At 40.1% G+C, this 21,952-nt stretch overlaps 1 protein-coding gene across 1 annotated transcript in view; it reads left to right on the top strand.

The window, feature by feature from the left end:
• Positions 1-9,806, top strand: part of RASGRP3 (RAS guanyl releasing protein 3) — a 116,978-nt gene extending 107,172 nt beyond the window's left edge. Inside the window, exons 15-18 of the mRNA XM_068977086.1 lie at positions 3,431-3,467; positions 5,676-5,801; positions 6,141-6,505; positions 8,036-9,806. Coding sequence (XP_068833187.1) covers positions 3,431-3,467; positions 5,676-5,801; positions 6,141-6,505; positions 8,036-8,044 — 537 coding nt within the window. The 3' untranslated portion in view covers positions 8,045-9,806. The remainder of the gene's footprint in view (positions 1-3,430; positions 3,468-5,675; positions 5,802-6,140; positions 6,506-8,035) is intronic.
• The last annotated feature ends 12,146 nt before the right edge of the window (positions 9,807-21,952 follow it).

The following is a 21,952-nucleotide window of genomic DNA, read 5'->3' as shown; positions in this document are numbered from 1 at the left end:
GATCTTTACACAGGCATATTAAACAAACAAACAAAAAAAAACCTCATTGGTTTTCAAAGGGATTTATAAAATATCATGTTCTAGATGGGCTTTGAAGGGAATTATGGGGGAACAGAAGGAAATATTTTTTAGTGCCTGTACCACATACTTTTGAAATAAATTCCATTTTGAGGGTAAGGAAGGCAAACAGACACTGCTTGAAATACATTGATTTTAGAATTAGAATTCCAAAGCTGAAAGAGTTTTGCTAATTCACTTACTTTGAACTCCAGAGAAGTTAAGTGACTTCCCTAAGGTCACATGGATCATGAGCAGCAGAATCATGACTCATATTCAGGTCTCCTGATGCTCAGTCCAGCGCTCCTTCCACCACAAACAGTCACTCCTACAGGAGCCTGAGATCTCACAGTCAAAGGGCTATGGGAAGTATCCTCTCCTGTCCTTGGCTTGTATGCTGACCCAGAGCCTCTTTCTGCCTCGTGTTGTCTCCTGGTTCTTAAGTAAGCATTAGCAAGCAATGCTCTGACTTACCCTCCTCATGGGTCTCATGCTTGACTTTATCTGTTTCAGCAGTTTAGCAGTTTCTGCAGCTGTGCTAATAACATGCTATAGCCAGATAATCAAATGCTTCTTAAACCTTATCCTCTCTTGTCCTAGCTCAGTGGCTTTTGCTCTGATCTCATGCAAAACACCCAGGATCCATGGCATCCTGTCTTTCCTCAAGTGACACATTCTTCACCTTCTTTCCCTACTGATTAGCTATGAGATCTTGTCAAGTGACTTCACCTCCCTGTAGCTCAGTCTCCTCGTCTATAAAAATGAGAAAATTATCATTACCTATCTCATAAGGATCTGGAGGAGGGCATGGCAACCCACTCCAGTATTCTTGCCTGGAGAATCCCCATGGACAGAGGAGCCTGGCGGGCTACAGTCCATGGGGTCGCAGAGTCAGACATGACGAGCAACTAAGCACAGGGATATTGTGAGCATAAAATGAATTGCTACACATAGCTTACTCATTACTCACTCACTTTGTGAAACTGCCTTTTACATAGCAAGAGTTCATTCAGTGCTATCACTGTTATTTTTGTTGTTACAAAGACCAAGGGCTCTGTGAGGAAACATTTTCTCATACCCACAAAGTTTCCCAGATGTGGGACCTTGCACATTATTTGACTTCCTGCATCATGACACTCGCCTTTTATAAAAGGGAAGAAAACTTGATTATCATAAAGATCCTTACAGCTCTGAGAGATGTGATTGGCCTACCTACCCACTTCCTTTTCTGCAGTGACACCTCCCCATCCCTCTTCCAGTCATCTGAGACACCTGAGGCCTTGCTTCCAGTTAGTTGTCTTAATAATCCTTCCTGTCTCCGAGGCAAAATGTTACCTTGTCCCAATAGACATTTGTGATGTTTTCTGAAGGAACAAATTACTTTTAAGGCTCAAAGGAATCACTCTCCACTGGTGGGATTTCCTTGTCAGAAAGAGTAGAGAGCAACCTTCTTACCGCCTTGAATCAGCAGCTACGTTCTCTTCTCCTAGGGCCATGATGCCCACACTCAGGGCATTGTTCTATAACACATTGTGCATGACACCCCCATCAGTGTCAATAGCCCCTACCAGCCCTGTTTCTATCAAAATGGTTTTATTAGGTAGATATCAGTCACTCAGCCTAACCACGAAGAAGTTAGGAATGGAGCTTCTCCAACTTTAGGGCTAAGCCCATTTAATTCATCCATGTTCCCTGCTCCTGAAGTCCCTGGTTCCCGTATGCAAGTGCTGCAGGAGGCCTGAGAAAGAATGTGGGAAGTGCCCTTCTTCACGGAGGTTACAGCGAGGCAGAGGCTTGTGAGGACACTGTCACCACGATGATAATCCTCAACTGCCTGGGCAGACACTCCCTTGTCACTTTCTACATCGTACTTCTACCTGGGTTGGCACAGCCCTGGCACAGACCAAACACTGGGCACATGGAGAGAATAATGACATGAACAGATGCAAGATCTTGTCCTCTTTTGTGTTCCATCAAGGCAGAAATGCTTCCCAGAAAATAACCAAGCAAAATTCAAATGCTTTAGTAGGATGGTTTGCTTGGGTTGCTTAATTTCCTGTGCTGTGTGCTTTGCTGTGCCTAATTGTTCAGTCGCATCCCACTCTTTGTAATCCTGTGGACTGTAGCCCACCAGGCTCCTCTGTTTATGGGGATTCTCCAGGCAACAATACTAGAGTGGGCTGTCATGCTCTCCCCCGGGGGATCTTCCCATCCCAAGGATCGAACCCAGGCCTCCCCATTGCAGGTGGATTCTTTACTGCCTGAGCCACCAGGGAATCCCAATACTGAAGTGGGTAGCCTATCCCTTTGTCGGGGGAGCTTCCCCACCCAGGAATTGAACTGGGGTCTCCCGAATTGCAGGTGGATTTTTTACCAGATGAGTTACCCGCTGCTGCTGCTGCTAAGTCGCTTCAGTCGTGTCCGACTCTGTGCGACCCCATAGACGGCAGCCCACCAGGCTCCCCCGTCCCTGGGATTCTTCAGGCAAGAACGCTGGAGTGGGTTGCCATTTCCTTCTCCAATGCATGAAAGTGAAAAGTGAAAGTGAAGTCGCTCAGTCGTGTCCGACTCTTTGCGACCTCATGGACTGTAGCCTATCAGGCTCCTCTGTCCATGGGATTTTCCAGGCAAGAGTGCTGGAGTGGATTGACATTTCCTTCTCCAGGGGATCTTCCCGACCCAGGAATCGAACCGGGGCTCCCGCATTGCACGCAGACGCTTTACCGTCTGAGCCATCAGGGAAGCCCTAATTTCCTGTAGGGGGCGCCAAAGCAGTGTGAATTGGAAGGTTGGGAATAGATGTGTGTGCACTGCCATATGTGAGACATACGGCTGGTGGGAACCTACTGTACAGCGCAGGGACCTCAGTTCGGTGCTTTGTGGTGACCTAGTTGGATGACATGAGGAGTGGGGATAGGAGGAAGGCTCAACAGGGAGGGGATATATGTATAAATATATAGCTGATTCACTTCGCTGTAAAGCAGAAACAAGCATAACTATGGTTGTAAAGTAACTATACCCTAATTTAAAAAAAGAAAAGGAAAGGAAAGCAGAGGGATCTAGGGCTTCCAAAGGCAGAGGGACAAAATCTTTCTATGAATTTTGCTGAGAGCGCATTACAAAAGAGTCCAATAAATTCACCAGTATCAGCTTCCCACCCCAGCTCCCGTTTGGCTCCCAGAAAAAAAACGGAAGCCAAACTCCTGTTATTGCTCCAGCTGCAGTGGGCCGGGAGAGGGTCCTTCTATCTGACAGGAAGGGTGTCAGGAGCAGCTACATCCTGTTTGTGCTCCACCAGTCACCACGCTTCCCAGGACTTCCTTCTCTGCGGCCTTGTCAGGTTCCCTGACATTCCTTTGTCTTTTTGTTACAGCTCTGGGGCATAATCAAGCAAGGATACAAATGCAAAGGTACGTATACGTTATTTTGTTAAAATTTTTAAATGTGACATTTGGGGCAGAAGTCATAATTGTCTGATGGAAACTTTAAAGCGTTCGGCATCTTGGAGAACCAGGGGCTTTGGGGCTACTGGCAACTGAAGAGTTAATGTGCCCAGCAAAGGACTCCCTGACATTTCGTTTCCGAGAGCCCAGGCTGGAATTTTATCCCAAGCAAACTACACTTATCATCCCACACACATCTAACCCCTATCTCTAAGATGTCCTGCTCATCATTAGCACACATTCAAGGTGGGAATTCTTAGGAGAGCAAGCCCAATGGAAATACTGTATATCAGAACTTTGTCCTTCAAGGGAAAAAAAAAAGAACCCACGCTCATTTCTGTAATACATATACATCTCTTTCGTCTCTCACATAACTAGTCTTGTCTCTACTAAATCACAGATGACGATGAGAGAAGAGGAGACACTTTTGCCCTTTTCAATGAATTTGTTCATATACTCCCCCCATTTAATTGAAAGTTATAGCAATTACATAAATATATATTTAATAAATGCAAATTGTAGATACTTTTGTTGCTACTTGTAGATAAAAGATTATTACATAATATTTATGTAATATGTATTATGCAGACTGTTCATACTGGTTCTTTTAAGAATCTGATAATGCTCTTGAAAAATATAATAAAACCACAAAAGGAAATATTATAATCACAAAATGCCTTCAGATTAATAATGTTCCCTGTGATGCCTTTTTTTCTCTAGCTGTCTTTCAGTAATTGGCTCTCATTTTACAAAGAGTAAACCTCTTTGGGCTTCCTTAAACCTCTATGGGAGTCACCCTTTAGTGCTCAGGGGAAAAAAAAATCCCTTTAGTTTTCTGAATCAGTTGTCTTAGTCTAACTTGAATTGTTCCTTGATTTCAAGCAGCAAAGATACTGGTTTCTCCCCCTTATGCCCTAGACAGACAGACACACACACACACACACACACATACAATTTTATGAAGATGAAAACCAATTAAACCCTAAGATCTCTGTTCATATGGTATTTTCTCTTAAAGATACGTAGAGTGAAAAGTCTAATTAAAACAGACCAAACATCATTACAATTTGATCTTTCCATGATATCATTACAAAACCATTTGAAACTAGACCACTTAGGACTGGAGTCCCCAGTCTCCAGGCTGCAGACCAGTACCTGCTGTCAGATTAGGACAGCATTAGGTTAGAAATAAAATGCACGGTAAATGTAATGTGCTTGAATCATCCTCAGACCATCTTTCCTACCCCTGGTCTGTGGAAACATTGTCTTCCATGAAGAAATTGGTCCCTGGTGCCGAAAAGTTTGGGGACCACTGATTTAGAGGGAAACAGTTTTGAAAATAATGAGAAAGCTCCTTTTTGGTGGTGAGAGAGAAATATACCCTTTAAAATGATTATATCTGTCCAGTGATTCTAAGAGGAATGTAGAACTCTCATCCTAGGAAATAATTGTGCTGTTATCTTCCAAAATGCCCAAAATTTTCTACCCCAAGTAGCAGTTAACATCTACTTTCTTAACTAAAGCATCTCATGGGACAACCACAGGGTCTGCTGCATGCAATTTCCAAGCCGCAGCCAATGAAACATGTTTATTGAGCATAAGCTCACCTTGTCTTCTGTTTCTGTGCCAAGAAAGGAAGTGAAAGATGAAATCACCTGCTCTGAAAAAGGTTTGGGGACATGAAGAAGAATAGAAAATGCAGACAAATCCTGAATGGAGGGATGCCTTGCTATTAATAATGAGAGGCAGCAGTAGGTCCTGGGAGAGAGTAGACGCTGAGGCTTCTCACCCACGTTCTGGCTCAGGGAGTGCATTTATGGGGACGGATCTTGGTCTGGAGAAGAACCCCAGTCCTATGTAATTTACAACTAGTTTGAGGACAAAGGCAACTCCTCCCCTCAGGCTGCCCCTGCTTGTTGCTCCCTAGCACTTTAATGAACTGTGTAGAAGAAACAACAGAACAGATAAAAGAGAACTTCAGGAACCCCAGGAAGGGAAGAGAGTCCTGTTGGCCCTTTTACTGCCCCTAGACACACCCTGTGGATCTGAGATTAAACACAGAAACAAGGGTGGGGGAGGGGAGTCCCGACAGCCCAAAGACCACCCCGGAAACCTGGTCAGCACCCAATACACGAGGTTCACACTAATCACCTGTGATGCTTTGGGTTGTTTCAGATTGTGGAGCCAACTGTCATAAACAGTGCAAAGACCTCCTGGTTCTGGCCTGCAGGAGGTTTGCCCGGGCACCCTCCTTGGGCAGCAGTCATGGGTCACTGCCTGGAAGTCCCTCGTTGCCCCCAGGTAATGTCCTCTACTTTCTTTCCTACTGTGATTTCTCTCTGCTCACCTTCCAATCCTGCACCTTGGTTGGGTTTTAGATCTAAAACTGGTCAGAGCCATTATTATAAACACAAAGGTCTTCTTCAGGATGAGCAGCAGTGGCTAAAAACCCTTGAACCCCACACGCTCTCTCTGCTTTCAGGTCTCAATAACCTGAGACCAGTCTCACTCCGCCTCTGATCTATTCCTCTAGGACCTTGCCCTTCGGACTCCTGTTGTCTGCAACCACTTTGACCGTTTGCTATGAAGCAGTTGGATGTCAAATAATCACAATAATCACAGTAAGCTTTCCCTTTCCAGTGCAGGATGAGGTGTTCGAGTTTCCTGGTGTCACTGCTGGACACCGAGACCTGGACAGCAGAGCCATCACACTGGTCACAGGCTCCTCTGGCAAGATCTCTGTGCGGCTGCAGCGGGCCACCACCAGCCAGGCCACCCAGACCGAGCCTGTGTGGTCAGAGGCTGGCTGGGGGGACTCAGGGTCCCACACCTTCCCGAAAATGAAGTCCAAGTTCCACGACAAAGCTGCAAAGGACAAAGGCTTTGCCAAGTGGGAAAATGAGAAGCCCAGGGTGCAGGCTGGTGTGGATGTTGTTGACCGAGGCACCACGTTCGAACCTGACCAGGATGAAGCAGACATGGATGAGACCAAACAGGATGGTGAGGTCAGTGCTGGTCAAACCACAAAGAAAATCAGAAGAGGGAAGCAGAAAGGGACTGAGATGAGCATTATAGTGAATACACAAGGCACCCTGGTAGTTTTGAAAGCAGAGTGGTTAGGAATGAAGATATATCACTTTTGTTTTTTTAAAGACATATCACTTTTAGTCTTGCTGCTGGCTAATTATGTGACTCTGGACAAATGGTCTCTTCTCCTTGGACCTCAGTTTCATCATGTATAAAACTGAACCAAGGGACTTCCCGGTGGTCCAGTGGTTAGAATTTCACCTTCCAATGCAGGGAATGTGGGTTTGATCCCTGGTCGGGGAGGTTAGATCCCACATGCCTCTTGGCCAAAAAAAGAAACATAAAATGGAAACAATATGGTAACAAATTCAACATAGGCTTTGAAAATGGTCTGCATCAAAACAAAACAAAACACACCTGAACTGAATGGGTTCTATAACTCAGTGAAGACTTTCTTGTCTGGGTACTGATTTGATGTCCAGGAACCCTTGTGTGTATCCAATATATCAGTACACTATACCCACCAGCTTAGTTTTCCAACTAGAATCAGGGCACAAACTCAGAGAAGGCAGTGGAAGCAAAAACGTTTGTAGACAGAGGAGAATTGGAAACTCTTGCCCCTACTTAAAAAAAAAAAAAAAGCCTTTTGACAGCATCATGGGGGAGAGGGTGGTGAATATCGGAGGTGTGAGAGCTTCAGGATTCTATAAGAGTCTTTGCCTCCACACAAAAATGATGTTCAAATCATCCAAAGCAAATTGGGAAGCATATGGAATGTGTTACAACAAGCTGAAAATATAATTTGATTCAAGATGGACTTAGATAAATTTATTAGTCAACAGTATTTAGTATATTAAGAAAAGGATTTGAGGAAATCGGTGTCATATTCCTAACCTTTAAAGCAATGTCATGGAAGGCAGCCATTGCCTCCCTACTGATTCATAAACAGAATATTAGGTTAGGCAGAGATCCTACTGGATCAAGCCGATGCTCTTTATTCTTATGACTGGACCTCCACATTCCATTTGTCATCAGATCTCAGCACAGTCTCCATAGTTATCTATGATGAGAAAAATGTCAATGACCTTTATCCAAAATTCCTTCCTCATTGCAGACAGTAAGGTTGCCACACATGATCATCAGTCATATGAAGTTTATTGTAAGTTCCTGCTGAGCCATTGTTTCCCTCTTATAACAATAACTTTTAAAACGGCTTTATTGAGATATAATTTATATACTATAACATTTCCCCATCTAAAGTATACAATTCAGTGGGTTTTCGTATATTCACAGAGTGGCACAGCCACCACTACAATCTAATTTAAGAACATTTACACCATGTGCTGGGTGGACTACATGATCTTTTAATTCTCCCTAAATCTTGAGAGCACAAAATACTGGTCACTTGTGATGTTCCCTCAAAATTATCTGATAAATTGCTTTCTGGGGATAGTTTTATTTTACCAAGAGACATAGTGTGGTGCAACAGGTTCTGATTCATATTGCAGGATGGCTGACTTCAGCTGAGGACACTGAAGGCAATTGTGTTGGCATTTGGAAGGAGCAAGATAAGAAACTCTGAAGAACACTCCAACGCTCAGGAAGTTATCTGAAAAGATACCTGGACATTCACTGGCTTGTGACACTGTGGGATCTATGGCTGAACTATGGGCCAGAGGATTTACCCTATGAACTATTTATTTCCTCCTCCCCTGCTCCTAGTGAGGTGCCACAGAGAGATGTGTTATATCGTTGGTGATCTCCTCTCCTTTCTCTAGAGCCATTTGTATACGGGTGAAATGGAAGCTTTTGGGCATGTACTTGATATTCATTTTCTAAACTCAGATTACATTTCTGTGAGAATGTTACTTCAGTGTTTTTATAAACTTCTGAGGTGGGTGTTTAATGAGGAGTTGATTTAATGGTCTTTTTGGGTGCTTTTTGGACAGGACCAGGACTTAACATTTTCTTGAGAGACAAGGAAGCTCTTCCAGGCTTGGAATGCAGTGGTTCCTCTCGTAATGACCTGTTGCAAGGAGAAGCTGTTTACATTGTTCTTACCATACAATGTGCAACAAACCACATTTTTATAATCATTTGTCTTACCAATTCTGCATCACTAGGTAGCCATGATACATCCATGAAAACTCTCCTAATATTTATAATTGCCATGGGGAAAAATTCACTAAATACTTGTCCCATCTGACCAGGTGTAGTCATCTTTCCTAAGACTGCTATTAATAAGTGTCAATAGCAATTTAAAAAATCAATTCAAGTTTTCAGCAATAAAATTAAGGAGAAAAACAAACCATCCCTCCAACCACATACTGAAATATTTTTAAAACTCAACCAGCAATTTTTAAAACCTCAAAATAGTTTTAAGAATTTTGTTTGTTGAAAAAGAAAAAAACTTTGGTTGTGAAAGAGAGCTGGCATGTTCTTCCTAAGAAATTGCCATCCATGGTTAAAAAAAAGAGAGAGAGATAGAAAGCAAATCACCACAAACTGGCTCTGATTAACATTTCATTTAAACTTTTAAAGTCTCAGTATTTTGAATATCTTCCTTTGACTCAGCATTACTAGACACGCGTCTATTTCTTACATGATGAATTAGGAGAAAGCACTTGGTTCAAGATATTGAAAAATAGAGATGGGTTTGAGCCTGGGGGTGAGGAGAATGACCTGCTACAAAGTGACCAGTCAGAAACTGGATCCACAGAGGCACACTGGTCTGCATCTGGGAGCAATCCATGTAAGACTGAGTTTCTCTGGGGGCAGTCGCTTCAATAAAAAAATGCCTTTCTTCTCACTTTCCATTAGGTAAATGAGGACAGTCCTGTTCAGCAAACACTTGAGTACCTGCTCTGGGCAGGTCCTGTGTTAGATGCACAAAGAGGAGCACCCCTTCGTCTCTCCCCTTGGAGATGAGAGTCTGTGCGTGTTAAGGCAAGTTGATGCTCTAAAATATGTTTCAAATTCGCTAGAACTGACTTAATTAGGCCAAACAGATCCAGAGATCAATTTGCAAAAATAATGCAAATTAAATAAAGTTATTAGGTGAGGGCTTGTAATTAAGCTAGAAAATAGAAGAACTCACCATTTGCAAGCACCTCAGAAAGCAAACAGCCATTCTCAGCATTGGTTCTATGTATATGCACTCTCTATTGCTATTCATAAATGCAATGAAATACATGTTATCAAAATTAATAACAGAAAATGGCAATTTAAGTACAAGAAAACTTTCTTGTGTGTATGTCTTGTGTTCTTGTTAAGGAATATTAAAATTTATTTTTCATCTCAAAGCAGTTATTTCACTTGCCATTTAGTTTGGGTTATTTTTGAGATTTCAAATATACAGAAAGTTTTATATGATCAGCCTTCCTGTGACAAAAATACTAAATGAAACTGGAGTGAAAACAAACCAAAAAAAATAAACAAGCATATTTGTGTGTATGCTGCTGCTGCTAAGTCGCTTCAGTCATGTCCAACTCTGTGCGACCCCATAGACAGCTCCCCAGTCCCTGGGATTCTCCAGGCAAGAATACTGGAGTGGGTTGCCATTTCCTTCTCCAATGCATGAAAGTGAAAAGGGAAAGTGAAGTCGCTCAGTCGTGTCCGACTCTTGGTGACCCCATGGACTGTAGCCTATCAGGCTCCTCCGTCCATGAGACTTTCCAGGCAAGAGTACTGGAGTGGGTTGCCATTGCCTTCTCCGATTTGTGTGTATATATGTATATAAATTATTTTGTATATGTGTGTTTATATATATACATGGCTAGTGGGTTAGGATTCAGCACTTTCACTGCTTCCATGGCCCAGGTTCAATCCCTGGTTGGGAACTGAGACCACTCAAGCTGTGTGGCAAAAACAAAACCAGTGAGTATTATTAGATACCAGTGAGCTTCCCTGATGGCTTGGCAGGTAAAGAATCTACCTGCAATGCAGGAGACATAGGAGACACAGGTTTGATCCTTGGATCAGGAAGATTCCCTGGAGGAGGAAATGGCAAACCACTCCAGTATTCTTGCTGAAAAATCCCATGGACAGAGGAGCCTGGAGGGCTACAGTCCAAAGGGTCACAAAGAGTGGGACATACTTGAGCAAACACACACAAAGGAAATATTAAATACAGCAACTGATTCTTCATTGAAAGATGTGCAAACTGGATTGATGCTTTTCCAGATCTGTCTAAACAAGAGTGATCCTAATTGATATTTTGAACACTTTATGTGGAGTGACTGTTTCCTGAAGTAATAATGTCCCCAGATTTCCATGGTAACAGAGTCTCCAAAAATCAAAGAAGTTTGTTATTGGACAATGAAGGGAGGACACCTACAGAAGGAAGTGCCAAACTGTTACTGATGGCAGGAAGCTTAAGCATCCTGAAGATAAATATTTGGATTTTTGACTGAGGAGGTAAATTCAACCAAATGAGATTCCCACAGCACACTTTTGGCATGCAATCCACAGCCAGATTTAAATCCCATCTCTGCCAATTGTAGTCGTGAGATCCTGGGCAAGTTATGTACATATCTTTGAGCCTCAGTTTTCACATTTGAAAAGGAGAGATTTCACTACCTTCTTCAACTATCTGTGTATGTTCAGTTGCTCAGTCATGTCCAACTCTGTGACCCCATGGACTATAGCCCTCTAGGCTCCTCTGTCCATGGGATTTTCCAGGCAAGAATACTGGAGTGGTTTGCCATTTCCTCCTCCAGGGAATCTTCCTGACCCAGGGATCAAACCCTTGTTTCTTGCATTGCAGGTGGATTCTTTACCCTAAGCCATGGGGAAAGCCTTACAGAGTTTTAAAGCTCAAGTCCAATAATACATGTAAAAGTACTTTGTAAAGACCTTATAAGAATATTATTTTATAGTCAAATAGGGTTCTTTTCTAAACTTGTCTTCAGACTACATACTTACATGACTCTGTTCTTTGGAGGCTCTAAATTCAACTTTTAACTAAATTTTGTGTCAAAGAATTAAACAAATATTCAGTGTTTTATTTTTATTCCTGGCACTGTGTGTGTATAGAGTCAGCTCTGTTCTGTTTTCTAACATTGGTTATTCTCACTCTGTTTGAAAATAGATAGATGAGATTATGAAACCAAATGGTAAAATGTAAATAAGCTTAGAGAAAAAGATCAAAGTATAAAGGTGCTTAAGAGGTTGACCTTTTGAAAGAATTTATTTTACTACAGGGATACAAAAGGAAAATAAAACAACTTTTTAAATAAAAAGTATTCCATTTATTTGACATCTGCAATGTATTCCATAACTACTGCAGGTGGTAATGATAGGAAACTACTTGAATTTAAGGTTCATCAGAAAACTGCTTCCTCCATGCTTCATCCAAAGCTTGCTTGCTGAAGTTTAGAGAGTACTCAGACCTCGAACAAAAATATTTATTCTCTTCTTAAGAGGTTAATGGCAACCATGTTGGAATTCACATCTATTCAGAATCTAAGTGACTTGCAGTTTACACAAAATAGCATAAGGAAAGCATCACATGGGGCATTCCGTAAAGCAGTGGACCCTAATGCTTCAAAAATAAAATGGCTTTAAAAAAAAAAGTAAAAGGAGGGACAGAGCAGTTATGGCTCAACCAAAACCCAACAACAAATTGAGGTGTTGTAAACCTTGATTGGATTCTGGACCAAAAAAAAAAAAAAAAAAAAAGCAGACATTTTGGGGAAGGCAATATATTTAAATATTTAAATTTGGGGAATTAAATGACATATGGAGTGAATGTTATTAATTCACTCCAGTCTGAGATTTTATGGTTATGTAGGAGAATGTCTCGGAGAAGGCAATGGCAACCCACTCCAGTACTCTTGCCTGGAAAATCCCATGGGCAGAGGAGCCTGGTAGGCTGCAGTCCACGGGGTCGGGAAGAGTTGGACACGACTGAGCGACTTCACTTTCACTTTTCACTTTCGTGCATTGGAGAAGGAAATGGCAACCCACTCCAGTGTTCTTGCCTGGAGAATCCCAGGGATGGGGGAGCCTGGTGGGCTGCCATCTATGGGGTCGCACAGAGTCAGACACGACTGAAGCGACTTAACAGCAGTAGCAGCAGGAGAATGCCTATTTTTAGGAGATACCTACTGAAGTAGTTAGGGATGAAGTATCAATATCTGCAATCTACTTTGAAATGGTTCAGTGAAAAAAAGGAAAGCTTTTTCTGTGGAGTGATAAAGCAAATGTGGCAGGATGTTAACAATTGTTATATTAGGTAGAGCGGTATGTAATAGGGAAGAAGCTTTGTATTCTATTAGAAGCTAATCACTAAAGGGATATTGCCTATAAGCTTAAATCATATATAATGGTGCATCTCTGGGGAACTTGCCTCCCAGGTAATGAGCATTAAGCTAAAATACCTTTGTTTAGCTCACAGGAAACAACCTGACCAGGCCCACCTGTGAATGACTACAGGCAGGAAGAAATTAACATCCCTTTAGGAGGCTGACAGGAACCAGGACATGTTTGACCTTACTTTTCCTCTTTTTAGTATAAAAGAAGCCTGAATTCTAACTCAGGCAAGATGGTTCTTTGGGACATGAGTCCACCATTTTCTCAGACTGCTGGCCTTCTGAATAAAGCCGCCACTCCTTGCTCCAAAAACTTATCTTTTGATTTATTGGCCTGTCATGCAGCAAGCAGTACAAACTTAAACTTGGTAACAAATTTTGTTGTAGTCAGTCAAAAGCCTTGTTGCTCATGGCTAGCCAGCCCTGGCTGGGGAATTTTCAGGTAAGGCCCTAGCAGGTGCTGGCGTTCCTCATCCTGAGGCTCTTCCCTTTGAATTTCCCTAAGGCAGCACCGGCTGCCCCAATGTTTGGCAGTCAGAGCAAAGAATCAACATTTGGGAGCCAATGGGATGCATACAGTATGGTAAGTCAATCTGGTGTGAACAGTCGGGCCTTTATTTCCTCTCTAGGGCTTTTTCTCTGGAAGAGTCAATTTATTTTGAATTTGAGTAGGGTACCCTTTTGGAGAGAGGCAAGAGTGGTTGGACTTTTACCTGCTTTATGAACTGGTTCATTTGTTTCCTTGGAGGCATTTGTGTGTATATTATGTATTTTGCTTGTCTTGAATTTCCTGTCTTTAAAAATGGAGAATTTTAAATGATCAACAAGTTTCAATTATCCCTAAAGCAAGTCTTCTGAGGCTTATTTTGAAGGAGACAAATGCATGAGTGGGAGGAGGATGATATTTTATTGTAACAATATGTGGCCATAGTACCTGTTGGGATCTCCACAAGGGGTTTAGGCAGGGTTATCTTGGGGCCCTGTGCCCCAAGTACTGTGACCTTTCTTGTATTAATTATGTCATTTATGGTCTACTGTGTTGTTGGTATTTGTAAAACCCCAATACCAAACTTCAGGGTTTATTTAGGATTTTGTGTTTGTTCTTTGGGTTGTTCATTTTGTTTGGTATTGTTTCTCCATTTACAGCCAAAGAAATTTTGTGAAATTTAAGACTTATACTGATGTCAAATGGAGGAAAGGATCAAGAAAAAAAAAAGGAAAAAAACCTGTCTGTTCTTGTCCAAGAGTGGGACATCCCCAAGAAGAAGAGAAAGGTTCCACTTGGCTCCTAAAATCACAAAAATGTATGAGTAGAAGTGTCTTTTCCATAAATATTATTATAAAAGGGTATTGCCATCTAGACAAGTTAGCTTGATTTCTCACATCTGCCAGAAACCCAATTTGAATCTCTTTTGTAACTGATGGGCTTTACATTGCTGTACCTGATTCATGACTGAATATTTGGAATGGGAGCTTTGAGGTCCCTGTGTTTGTGTGTTTGTATGTGTATAATAGATGTGTGGCACTGCCAAAATTAATTTGTAAAAGAGCTCTATTTAATTAGTTTAAAGGAAATTAAGCACTTACATAAATACTCAAACATATAAGACATTGGCCAGAATACATTTTAGGTTCATAAATACTCAATATTGAATTAATATCTGGTATATCTGAGGTTCGTGACATTGTAGAGGAGACAGGAATCAAGACCATCCCCATGGAAAAGAAATGCAAAAAAGCAAAATGGCGGTCTGGGGAGGCCTTACAAATAGCTGTGAAAAGCAAAGGAGAAAAGGAAAGATGTAAGCATCTGAATGCAGAGTTCCAAAGAATAGCAGGGAGAGATAAGAAAGCCTTCCTCAGCGATCAATGCAAAGAAATAGAGGAAAACAACAGAATGTGAAAGACTAGAGATCTCCTCAAGAAAATTAGAGATACCAAGGGAACATTTCATGTAAAGATGGGCTTGATAAAGGACAGAAATGGTATGGACCTAACAGAAGCAGAAGATATTAAGAAGAGGTGGCAAGAACACACAGAAGAACTGTACGACTCAGATAATCACGATGATGTGTTCACTTACCTAGAGCCAGACATCCTGGAATGTGAAGTCAAGTGGGCTTTAGAAAGCATCACTAGGAACAAAGCTAGTGGAGGTGATGGAATCCAGTTGAGCTATTTCAAATCCTGAAAGATGATGCTGTTAAAGTGCTGCACTCAATATGCCAGCACATTTGGAAAACTCAGCAGTGGCCACAGGACTGGAAAAGGTCAGTTTTCATTCCAATCCCAAAGAAGGGCAATGCAAAAGAATGCTCAAACTACTGCACAATTGCACTCATCTCACACACTAATAAAGCAATGCTCAAAATTCTCCAAGCCAGGCTTTAGCAATACGTGAACCGTGAACTTCCAGATGTTCAAGCTGGTTTTAGAAAAGGCAGAAGAACCAGAGATCAAATTGCCAACATCTGCTGGATCATGGAAAAAGCAAGAGAGTTCCAGAAACACATCTATTTCCATGATTTTATTGACTATGCCAAAGCCTTTGACTGTGTGGATCACAATCAACTGTGGAAAATTCTGAAAGAGATGGGAATACCAGACCACCTGACCTGCCTCTTGAGAAATTTGTATGCAGGTCAGGAAGCAACAGTTAGAACTGGACATGGAACAACAGACTGGTTCCAAATAGGAAAAGGAGTACATCAAGGCTGTATATTATCACCCTGCTTATTTAACTTCTATGCAGAGTACATCCTGAGAAATGCTGGGCTGGAAGAAGCACAAGCTGGCATCAAGATTGCCGGGAGAAATATCAACAACCTCAGATATGCAGATGACACCACCCTTATGGCAGAAAGTGAAGAGGAACTAAAAAGCCTCTTGATGAAAGTGAAAGTGGAGAGGGAAAAAGTTGGCTTAAAGCTCAACATTCAGAAAACGAAGATCATGGCATCTGGTCCCATCACTTCATGGGAAATAGATGGGGAAACAGTGGAAACAGTGTCAGACTTTATATTTTTGGGCTCCAAAATCACTGCAGTTGGTGATTGCAGCCATGAAATTAAAAAACGCTTACTCCTTGGAAGAAACTTATGACCAACCTAGACAGCATATTGAAAAGCAGAGCCATTACTTTGCCAACAAAAGTCTATCTAGTCAAGGCTATGGTTTTTCCAGTGGTCATGTATAGATGTGAGAGTTGGACTGTGAAGAAGGCTGAGCGCTGAAGAACTGATGCTTTTGAACTGTGGTGTTGGAGAAGACTCTTGAGAGTCCCTTGGACTGCAAGGAGATCCAACCAGTCCATTCTGAAGATCAACCCTGGGATTTCTTTGGAAGGAATGATGCTAAAGCTGAAACTCCAGTACTTTGGCCACTTTATGTGAAGAGTTGACCCATTGGAAAAGACTCTGATGCTGGGAGGGATTGGGGGCAGGAGAAGAAGGGGACGACAGAGGATGAGATGGCTGGATGGCATCACTGACTGGATAGACGTGAGTCTGAGTGAGCTCCGGGAGTTGGTGGTGGACAGGGAGGCCTGGCATGCTGCGATTCATGGGGTCGCAAAAAGTCAGACATGACTGAGTGACTGAACTGAACTGAACTGAACTGAATCTGGTATTAAAGTTATTTTGAGCTTCCCAGGTGGCTCAGTGGTAAGGAATCCGCTTGCCAATTCAGAAGACATGGATTAGATCCCTGGGTCAGGAAGATCCCCTGAAAGATGAAACGGCAACCCAGTCCAATATTCTTGCCTGGAAAATCCCAAAGGCAGAGAAGCCTGGAGGGCTACAGTCCCTGGGGTTGCAAAGAGTCGACTGAGCACACATGCCATCATTAAAGTTACCTTAAGCTTTCTGGTTTGATTAATACAGACATGGTTTTACAGTTATGAATTTAGATGTAATACTTTTATTGTACATATGTTTACTAGAAATCAAATAAGACCTTATTATTCCTGTTATAAAATTTGTCAGCAAGAAAAATAAATGATATGACAAAGCCTTTAAGTAAATAGAGGTAAATGAGTTAAGAGTTTTCAATAATCTTTAAAAGGAATATTATGTTTTGGAAATGTCTAACTAAAATATTCTCTCCAGATTTTTGTAACTTTAAACTAAATTAAATGAAGAGAATTCATTGACTATCTGAGTCATTTCAAATAGGATAAAATAGTGGAACATTTATTGCTGGGCAGGTCTAAGTTTACCTACCTTTGCTTCTTAGGAGAGGAAAACCAAAGCATAAGTTTATCAATCAGTAAATGCTGATATGATAAACAGATACAGTCACTGTATTATTTTTAAAGCTTTTTTGAAGGTTTGTAATTTTAAAAGTTGTGAAACAAAGAAATCCTTACTACTTTTCTTACCAGAATTCATTAAAAAGCAACAGTTAGAATAAAAACAAAAAAGCAAGCTCCATTTGCAGAGAAACTAGAAGAGATCTGAAATCTTAGGCCCAATAGAGGAAAGATAACCAAGAGCATCAGAGGTTGATCAGAGAGGCTTGTAGGAGACCATAAAGAGAAGCTGCTGTAGTAGAGAGGGAATCAGCAGCTAAAATACAGACAAAGGAGCAACTAGCAGGCGGTAACAAATGTCCCTCTCAGCATGTAGGAGCAGGCTCTCTTTAAAACAGAAGCAACGGATATCAGCAGGCGCTTCCTGGATCTGGTCTGGTTCTGAGAAGCAGTAGAGAAGGAGCACACAGATGAAACATTTGTAAGACGTGATCTGTCTATTATATAAAGGGACCATATATATATAGTTATATAATATATAAATTTCCTTTATATAATATATATTATTTGTAACATATATATTATATATTATTTGTAACATATATATTATATAATAAATATTATAAATTATATAAAATATGTTATATGTAATTATATAATATACAAATTAAAATTCCAGGGACTGTATAGTCCATGGGGTCACAAGGAGTCCGACACAACTGAGCAACTGAACTGAACTGAATTCTAAGATAGCAAACTTTGTCATAGAAAAAAGGAAAATACAATTGCCAATCCCTTCCAATTAACCTTTGCTAAATGAAGTTACATGCAACACCTAGGATGATAAGACATTTCACCTGGCCTGGATATTATCCTGGCTTCTTCCCAAAGGGAACTTCCTAAAATTTTGGATTACAAACCCACAATCAAAACAGTTGCTGCTGCTGCTGCTAAGTCGCTTCAGTCATGTCTGACTCTGTGGGATCCCATAGACGGCAGCCCACCAGGCTCCCCCATCCCTGGGATTCTCCAGGCAGGAACACTGGAGTGAGTTGCCATTTCCTTCTCCAATGCATGAAAGTGAAAAGTGAAAGTGAAGTCGCTCAGTTGTGCCCGACTCTTAGCGACCCCATGGACTGCAGCCTACCAGGCTCCTCTGTCCATGAGATTTTCCAGGCAAGAGTACTGGAGTTGGGTGAAAACAGTTGAGACAAAACAAAAACCGAGGTCTTACTAGAGGGGAAAAAAGGGATAGTTAAATGTGAGATCTCTCACTACAAAAACAAACAAATAACACTGTTAAAAGCTAAGAACTAAAGCCACTTAATGAATTCTGCAAGGAGATCCAGCCAGTCCATTCTGAAGGAGATCAGCCCTGGGATTTCTTTGGAAGGATTGATGCTGAAGCTGAAACTCCAATATTTTGGCCACCTCATGCGAAGAGTTCACTCATTGGAAAAGACCCTGTTGCTGGGAGGGATTGGGGGCAGGAGGAGAAGGGGACGACAGAGGATCAGATGGCTGGATGGCATCACCAACTCGATGCACATGAGTCTGGGTGATCTCTGGGAGTTGGTGCTGGACAGGGAGGCCTGGTGTGCTGCGATTCATGGGGTCACAGAGTCGGACACGACTGAGCAACTGAACTGAACTGAAGTCTGGCTCTAGAGTCTGTATTCTAAACCATGATGTTAAAATTGATGCATATACATATTAACTCTGTCCTCTAAAAACAGACTGTCTTTAGTTCTGTCTCCTTCAATGAAACAATTACAAAAATCGTCCATACGTTAGGTCACAAGGAAATCAGTAAAGTTCCAAAATTTGGAAATAATAGAGATAAAACTTTATCATAATACTATAAAATTAGAACTTGATGGCAAAACTAGAAAAATAAATTCCCCAAAATCCAGAAGTTAAAACAAAAGTTACCTCTTCCAAATCTTTAAGAAGATATTGAAGAATTTATAAGAAATGATCATGAAGACATTATACATACTTCCTACAAGTTCCACATAAGCACCGTCCATAAGAGGAAAAGTCAGTCTTAAATATATGAATACATTAATATACAAGAATGAATAAAAATAAAGGACTATTTAAATTTAGACCTAAAACAAGGGGAAAATAGAAAACCTAGTTAAAATGGATAATTTCTAGGAAAATACAATCTGCAAAACCTGACTTAAGAAAAAAATAGTGGGGTCATTGAAGAGTTGCTGTCCAAAGTTATCATCAGACTCAGATAGTTCTACTAAAAACTGTTATCAAACTTTCAAATTATAGATTAATTCTGTATAATTTACATAGTTCTAGAACATAATAAAGACTTCTAAAAACTTTAAAGTAAGTCAAACATAATATTGACATCAACAAAACGGGAAAAATCATTTATGAATATCAAGGCAAATCTGAACTATTTTAAGTACAGTGGAAAATATACAGGTTAGTACTAGGAACTTTAAAATGGCTCAGTATTCTTTTATCTATGGATAAGTGATTAGGTTAAAATCTAAAGAGAAAACTATATGATCGTCTTAATAAATGCTTAAATATTTGACAAAATTCAATACCCATTTTTACTTAAAACTCTTGAAAATAAAAAAAAAATTTACAAAAATAGATGAAAACTTTTGAATGTGATTAAAACGTATTTATCTCAACTGCCAAACCAGGAAGATACTTAGAAAACATTGTAAGCATTGTGAGTAAGACTTGCCGATGATAAGAAGGCCTACCATCATTTATTATCTAACATTGCCTTTGAGAGGTGTTAAGTTATACGTAAGATAAAAAGGGACAGAGGAGTATAAATATTTTAAAGTAGGCAAAAACAATTACCGTGAAGTGACTACACTGAGAAACTACAAGTGAATCAACTGACAACTTACTACAAAGAAAAAGAAAAACCAATAAGGTATTAAATGAATAGAAATAACAGTCATTAATACAGACAGTAATCAGAAAATAAAAAACCTCATATACAAGTGACAAAATAGTTAAGATATCAAGGAGTAAACTTAATAAGAAACAAACAAACTAAGCTTTAAAATGCTCTTGATAGACACAAAACAAGATTGAAATTCATGGAAAGGTACCAAGTTCCTGGAGAGGAAGGAAACATCATGAAGATTTCTGTTTTCTTCAAGTGAACCTTTGAATTCTTTACTGTGAACTTCAAAAAACACCAAGATAATTTGTGTGTGTGTGTGTTAGCAAATTGACTTTAAAGTTTACAGGAGGAAAAACATATACATAAATAGCTAGGAAGTATATGACAAAAAGCAATGAGTGAGTACTAGTTAGCCCTGTCAGATATTAAAGCATAAAACAGTTTATTGAAAGGGTATGAATCCATAGAAAAGGACTAAGAAGTCTGAAACAGGAGAGAGAATACAGTAATTAAGTATACACTTAAGTAGCCATCTCACATCATTTCAAACCCAGATATTACTCAGTAAAATAATTTGAGACAACTGGGTAGCAACCTTAAATTTGGATCAATAGCTGAAAACTTCTATCACAATAATTTCCAAATGAGTAAAAGATTTAAATGGAAAACAAATCAAACCACTATAACTATGGAATGATTGTAAACTATGGAATGTAAACTATGGAATGTAACCTATGGAATGATTATTTTAAATTGTTATCTTGGATAGTGAATGCCTTTTTAAACATGACAGTATCCAGAAATCATAAAAGAGAAGACATAAAAATCAGCTATGTAAAAAATAAATAAGTCTGAGTGGCTGTTCCCAGCAAAAGTTGTCAAAAGATAAATTTAAAAAATGTTTTAGAATATTTGCAAGTCATACCACTAACACACAGTTTATTTAATATAAACAGCTACAAATTCATACAACAAATTCAACATCCTGGTTTCAAATAAAATGGGCAAAGGAACTGAGCAGGTAAGTCACACCAAAAGAAATCCAAAGGACTCATAAAACCGTATTACCCTCCTCACAAAAAAGAAAGAAAACCTTTTCAAAAGTTTTTAAACTACTACGCAATAACTTGTTTTACTACTATGCAATAATAGTTTTCACTCATCAGATTCAAAATTTTTAAATACTTTCTGGGCATGAATGTGGAGAAACATTCTATTCACACATCATTGCTGGTAATAATTTGTAGAATCTTGATTGAAGACTATTTTGGCAATACCCTTCAAAATTAGAACTGTATTTTCTTTTTGACTTAGTAGTTCCATGTCTGGGAACTTACCCTAAAAATAATGGTGATAGTAATACCAATAACAGTAGCAGCAGCAACCAAAACATCATTTACTATATGTCGGGCACTCACTCAAGTAGTTTATATAAAGGGATCCTTTGAATCTTTTCAATACCCTGAGCTCTTACAGATAAGAAACATGAGGCACAGAGAAGTTACCTCACAGGCTCAAGGATGCACAGCTACTAAATGGTGCAGCCAGGCTTCAAATCCCAGCAGCATGTCTTCAGAACCCAGGCTGTTACTTATGACCTCTCAAGATACACTTGCACATAAAAGAAATACAAAGTGAGCATGTTTCTCACAACAGCATTGTTTGGAATGGGAAACAACTGGAAATAATCCAGTATCCATTAATAAAGCTTCGGTTAAATAAATGGCTATATCCACATAATGTAATACCATTTAGATGTTAAAAAAAAACAAAAAACTATGAAGTGATAATGGTCTCGAAAATATTCAATAAAAATCAAAGTGAAAAATGGTATGTATTGCAGCCATCATTTGTGTACAAATGAGGGGAAAGAATGAATAAATTTAATCTCTTTATGTTTAAATATCTCTGAAAGAGAGCACATGAATGCACACACCCCTAACAAATTAGATGTCTGTGAACCATATGGCTG

Source organism: Capricornis sumatraensis, chromosome 1, assembly GCF_032405125.1.
Source record: "Capricornis sumatraensis isolate serow.1 chromosome 1, serow.2, whole genome shotgun sequence".
Taxonomy (NCBI): domain Eukaryota; kingdom Metazoa; phylum Chordata; class Mammalia; order Artiodactyla; family Bovidae; genus Capricornis; species Capricornis sumatraensis.
The sequence above is the reverse complement of the archived record's forward strand: the minus strand, read 5'-3'. Positions and strand labels throughout refer to the sequence as shown.